This window comes from Struthio camelus, chromosome 7 (genome assembly GCF_040807025.1).
Source record: "Struthio camelus isolate bStrCam1 chromosome 7, bStrCam1.hap1, whole genome shotgun sequence".
NCBI lineage: Eukaryota > Metazoa > Chordata > Aves > Struthioniformes > Struthionidae > Struthio > Struthio camelus.
In genome coordinates, this window is record NC_090948.1 from 19,825,134 (window position 1) to 19,831,666 (window position 6,533).

The 6,533-nt window shown below is 47.6% G+C and overlaps 1 protein-coding gene across 1 annotated transcript; it reads left to right on the forward strand.

The window, feature by feature from the left end:
- Nucleotides 1-976: 976 nt before the first annotated feature.
- LOC104146040 (D(1)-like dopamine receptor) lies at nt 977-5,709 on the forward strand. The gene has a single exon (XM_009677916.2). The coding sequence runs from the start codon at nt 977-979 to the stop codon at nt 2,348-2,350; it is 1,374 nt and encodes a 457-aa protein (XP_009676211.2). The 3' UTR covers nt 2,351-5,709.
- Nucleotides 5,710-6,533: the final 824 nt, after the last annotated feature.

Sequence of the window (6,533 nt, forward strand, 5' to 3'; positions counted from 1 at the left end):
ACTAGGAAGTTTAACTGAAAATAGGCTGTAAATGTATGCAAGGCAACACATATATAATTATAAATGCAAACAGGAGACTATTGAAGTACATCAGAAAACATCTTTGGTTGAAATACACAGATGCAGCTTTTGGGTGCTCACGTCTGAGGAAATGTGTCAACAACCTTCTGCCAAAACATAAAAAAGACCAAACGAGAGCTGCCTTACGTTTCTATGTGTTTGCTTTTGTAACGCAGGATTTTGATTAAAAAACAAAAACCAAAAAGCAAAACGTTGTTTTAACGGAAAGGCAGCTTCTAATACCCGCATTTGATAGAACTGCAAATTCCACTGTAAATGAAAAAGTAAATTCGATGTAAAAACATGTAGCGCGTTATCCTGCCCTTTAAGAAACCAGTCAGCTTATCATCGTCTCGAAAGGAGACACGCAGAAAGTGCCTGAGCCCCTTCCTTGGCACCTGAGCGAGCGCGAATTAGAGAGCGCCCAGAGCCCCCGGCAGGGGATGCTCGGGGGAGCCTCTCCCCTGCCGCGACGAAAGCCGGCCGAGCCGGGGCGCTTCGTGCGCGAAGGCGGCGGCGGCGATGCGGAGCCCGCCCCGGGAGCCCCGGCCCGGCCCCGGGAGCGGCAGCCCGCGGGCGGCCGGGGCGCGCCTGGCGGGGCGGCGCCGGCACCGCCTCCCGGCGGCCGGGGCGGCAGCGCCGCCGCGGGGCTCCCGGCGCCGGGGCCCGCACAGCCGCGGCGGGGGCGATCCCGGAGGGGCCGCTGCGGAGCCCGGGCAGCGGTGAGTAGCCGCGGGGGAAACTGAGGCAGGCGAAGGCGGGTGGCCGCGGCGCCGGGCCCGGCGGAGCCGCCCGGGGCCGGACATGCCCCCGCGGGAGGCCGCCGGCCAGGGCCGGGCGGTGCCGGCAGCCGGGCGAGCAGCGGGCGCCCCGCCGGGGCCCCGGGGCGGCGCGGCGCGGCCGGGGGCGCCCCCTCATGGAGGCGGCGGCGGCGGCGGGGGGCCCGCGGGCCCTGCGGGCGCTCACGGGCTGCCTGCTGGGCGCCCTGGTGCTGAGCACGGTGCTGGGCAACGCGCTGGTGTGCCTGGCCGTCCTGCGCTTCCGTCACCTGCGCGCCAAGGTCACCAACTGGTTCGTGCTGTCGCTGGCCGTCTCCGACCTGTGTGTGGCCCTGCTGGTGATGCCCTGGAAGGCGGTCACCGAGGTGGCCGGCGGCTCGTGGCTCTTCGGCAGCCGCTTTTGTGACACCTGGGTGGCCTTTGACATTATGTGCTCCACCGCCTCCATCCTCCACCTGTGCATCATCAGCCTGGACCGGTACTGGGCCATCGCCAGCCCCTTTCGCTACGAGCGGAGGATGACGCAGCGCCTGGCCTGTGCCATGATAGCCGTAGCCTGGGCCCTCTCCATCCTCATCTCCTTCATCCCGGTGCAGCTACACTGGCATAAAGCCCAGGACAGGCGGCCTCCAAGGTCCTGGCTGCCTGGGACGCCCCGCTGTGACATCCGCCTGAACCGCATATACGCCATCACCTCCTCCCTTATCAGCTTCTACATCCCCGTGGCCATCATGATCATCACCTATACCCGCATCTACCGAATCGCCCAGGCCCAGATCCGCCGCATCTCCAGCCTCGAGCGAGCAGGGGGAAAGCACCCAGCTCTCGGCAAGGAGCCTGCCTCCTCCTTGCGGAGCTGTCTGCGCAAGGAGACCAAGGTGCTGCAGACCCTCTCCATCATCATGGGTGTCTTCGTTTGCTGCTGGCTGCCCTTCTTCCTGCTCAACTGCCTGCTGCCTTTCTGCCAGCCCGCACCGGAGAGCAGCCGCGAAGGGCAGTCGCCCTGTGTCAGCCAAACCATCTTCAACATCTTTGTGTGGTTTGGCTGGGCCAACTCCTCCGTGAACCCAGTGATCTATGCTTTCAATGCGGACTTCAGGCGGGCATTCAGCAGCCTGCTGGGCTGCCAGTGCTTCTGCTGTGGCACAGCCAGGTCCACTGTAGAGAGGGTCAACTTCAGCAATGAGCTGGTGTCCTATCACCATGACACCACCTGTCAGAAGGATGGAGCTGCCTCATCCTCGGTGCCACCCACCACTGTGGCTGCCTGGGTGCAGCCTGTGCCCCATGTGGTAAGCCTCCAAAGAGAAGGGAGCAGCGGGCAGCCGCCTGTGGAGGAAAGGCCTGTGACTCCTCATACACAGGCTGCTCCCAGCAGCAGCCCCAAGCGTCTTCCTGTGCCAGCCACTTTGCCATTGGATTGTGAGGCAGAGATATCCCTGGAAACAATTACCCCCTTTACAGGGCTTGGTGGAGGTGAAAGACCCCACCACCCTATTCCGGAGGGATAAGTGATGCCACATTCACGCGCAGCCATCCCAGAGCGCGGAGTTTGCTCAGCTTCCACGAAGGATACTCCTGTCCCCCAGCAAACAGTGTCCTGCACTAGAAGGATGAGAGCTTGCAGCTCTTACCCTAGGAAGGTGAGAAGCATAAAAAGTCTATTCCAAAAACCTAGCAACTACATATTAACATGTTCCCACTGTCACCTTCACCCCTTGCTCTCATTCACATTTCCCAAGCATTTGTTCACCTACCACTCTTCAATCAACAACTTATGTGATATTTTGTTGAGAATGAGTTAGAACAAAACAAAAACAGCTCACATAGCTTGAGAGTTTATAATGTCATCTCATGCAGACAGGTTAATCTTAGATTTAGCTACGTTTCTAAAAAGCACATTTTTTTCCTCACAGTTTCACATCATACAGTTGCACAGTCTTGGTCTTAAAGTTCTGTGTTTGGTTTCAATTCTGTGCTTATTTCAAGCTGAGGGTCTGGATTTAAACCTCTGAAACAGTGATTAGGCTCTTAAAAATTGCTCAGTTGAAACATCATCATCTTATGGTGAAGTCAAAAGAGTGCTCAAAACCTGGGAAAAATCAAGTTGCTTTTAGATAGGGCCCCAGGAGCAGTTACAGGTGCCTAACTTTGGTGTTCAGGCTTAATGATAGTGACCTAGGATCTTCCTCATCTTCAAATATTAGAAAATTTATTATTGTTTTAAGCTGAGGTTACAGTACAGCATCTGATAACTAGCAATACAACTCCAGAGCAATTTTAGCTGCTATAAACTAAGACTGCTGCAATCCTCCTTTTCTTCTGCTAGTTTAGGCAGCAGATCCTTCCAGAAAGTAATCTGGTCAAAAACAAACAAACAAACCTTACTGGCTGTAATCTCATCTTCAGGCAGGAAAGGATGCAAAACAAGCAAAATAAAATATGATACTAAAGTGCATGAGCAGAAGAATGATCTGGAAGATGCATGAAATAGTTCTCCTGATGTCGTGCATATTGTTAAAGCCTCAGGTGGAGCATGGAGGCCATCTGATGGCCCAGATCTCCATAAATACGTGGGATAACTGCAGATATGCCAGAGAACTACAAGAACAACCAGCAATACAGGAAATGAACCACAACAAAAGGCAGAACAAATTGGAGTTGGAGGGCTTAAAGGAGAGAAAAAATGGGAGAACACAGCAGCGCCTCACTATCCATTCTCTCTCCATTGCTTTGGAGTTCTGTTGCTGATCATTTAATACCATGCTCAACCAGCCACCATTGTTACCCCATTTTTCTGTCCTTCACCTGTGATTGAGTTGATTGGTCTTGATTCATTTAAAGGTAGGTGATGACAATGATGAAAATGCAACTGTTCAGAAAGAGGCAGCAAGAATGCGCACACTAAAAGAGTTACCTTGGCCATTCAGTCTCACAGATGGCACAGCTGAGATTTTTCAGGACAGTGATCCATTCTGGAAAGCCAGCTGCTGAAAAGCCAGACTAAAGGGCCAGCATTTCCTCCCAAAGATCCTGCTCCTGCCTCTCCATCCTCTGTCATATAGTCATATAGCCCCTGTGAATTTAAACTGCATATAGTACTTAAGTCCCTGCACATGTTCCCCCTCTATCCCCCGTTAATTCTATGGGAAAAAATTGCTTCACTATCCGTTGAATTGCTAACCATTGCGCTTCTCAGAAAAGCATCCTTGATGGGTGCTGGGGTGTGGCTGAAATCTGTTCTCCATGGCCAGGACTGGCAGGACAAGAAGTAATGGGCTTAACTGAAGTTGAGAAGACTGAGGTAAAGCACTGGAAAAACTTTCTAAGAGCATGCATAATTAAGCACTGCAATTGAGATTGCCTAGGGAGGTTACAAAGTCTCCATCAGGGAAAGTCTTTAAGAAGGTGTTACCAAACATCTGTGAGAAATGACACAGATGTTAATCCTGTCTTGCGGCAGAGTATAACAATCTCTTGAGATCCTTTCTAGTCCTGCTTCACTGTGACAACATGATCCCTTAAGGAAGCATGGAGGTTAAGTTGTTTGAATTCTTGTTTGCATGTGATCATCCTTAGCTGTTCTCTTGAAGGCAAACAGGCATACAGTTAAGAACTTCAAGATCACATTTGGATAGTTCCCTTTCTCTTAGTGATCATCCGTTTTTGTTAGCCTTTAACAGCTATCATTTCAGCATGCTTGATGTCTCACCTGGAGAGTAATCCTGAAATCAGTTCACATATACAAGATCTATATTTTTCATTTTGATTCCGTTTGACAATTTTTTAGGCTTTCTTATATGAAGCATACATGGATTCAGATGCCAAAGTGTTCATATTAATTGGCTGGAGGATTTTCCTTGCTACATTTTTTCATTCTTGTACAAACTGGAAACTGCTATGGTAGAGTCAGCATCTTTTATCTCCTCCAAAAAGCCAAAATTATATCCTAGAGCTATAAAAGACATCTCATCTCACCCCCTCCTCCTCCACACTAAAACCCATTCTGGGGAGATGCTGACACACCCGATAAAACACTGTCCTGAAGTGCAGCTCCCTCGCTGCCTGCTGTACTCTGCTTTCTGTTGCAAGAGCTTCAGCTCGCTCCATCCCTCAGAGGGTTACCTCTCCCTGCCCACACACATCTTCAGTCGTGTGGGCAAGCAGTCTTCTGGCAGTCAAGACCCCCCAAAGTGATTATTCACGATAGCTTTTTTTGAGTGTGTGTAAAGTCTTGTTATTAGGGATCAAAGCTGTTAATTAATGGAAGGGAAAGGTTTATCTTCTCACAAGATTTGCTCTGCATATGGGAGCTGTCTAGCTCAGGAAGTCTTCTGGACTTAACAGGTTTGATGATGAAAACTTAGCATATGACAGAGTGGGTTGCAGAAATTAAGCGATGAATATATGTAAATAATGTTTTCTCTAAAGAGTAATCAGAAATGCATGGTAGCTTTGGCTTATGAAACTATATTTGTGTTAAGAATGGAAAAAGCTATCTATTTATATCAGTTCTTGTGGCTACAGTTTAAATAAGGTTCACTAACAGGTCAGACTGTCCTTGAAAATGAAATGATATTTACTTCAAGAAGAAGAAAATCTGGCTTTGACTGAAGCTTTTAAAATGGATAATTTAAAAAAACGCTCTGTAAGTGATGCTAGAAAGAAGTGTTTGCACTTAATTTATAATGGTCATTACTGATATGCAGATGTTACATGTAACTATATTTTACAGCCGTAATATCTGTTGTGCAGCGTGATGTTCAAGGCTTCAATAAATTTTAGAAACTGTGCATTATAAATTGTTTGTACTCCTTTTAAGTGGCATATAACTGAAGGTACCTCATATTAAAGCTACTTTTGCACAGCCCTTCAGACTGTTAATGGCATCTTCTACTATTGTTGATTTAATAATATATAAATATTCATACTGTATGTATCATACTGTATTTTTATTTTCCTAAGCTATATAAGGCTCCTGAACATTAACCTGACTACAGAACAAGCAGTTCTGTGAACAGTAAATGAACGAAACCTATTTTCCTAAAAATTGTTTTCTAATGATTGACTGATTTCTAACTGACATTTTTCTCATGACAGGTAAGCCTGCTGTGTTAGATTAGATAAAAGGTTCAATTAATATTGTTAGGTTCCAGTCTGATGAGATATATTAAAATTATTACAAAAAGTCACAGATTTACTTCAACAGAAATTAAGAGGCAAAATTCTTTCCTCCTTACACCATTGCAATCACTCGAAAGAAATGCTTTCCAAAGTAAAACTTTGCCAGCATTTTGTTATCCATTTCTGGGTCACAACTTCCTTGACTTGGCAGAACAAAACGAATCACAAATGGTAAAGCTATTATTTTAGGGAGATCTACAAAGAGCTCTTCCTCTTTATAACTCAGATCATCAAATCATCATACTTCTTTATATGTCCACCACAATACATGTGAGGTATTTTGCTGACTAAAAGCAGTTTACTTCCATGCCTATTGGTTCCACATTTATAACATCATTAATGCCACAATGACTTAAAAATAGCTTTTAAATATCCTTCATGTCAGAACAGCCAAACCTCACAGAAACCCTTTCTAAACACTCTTATTAGCCAATGTCTAAACATCCTCATCAAGACGTGATCAAGACACGTTCCAGTTTAGCAGAGTACACATTGTAGGGCTTTATGATG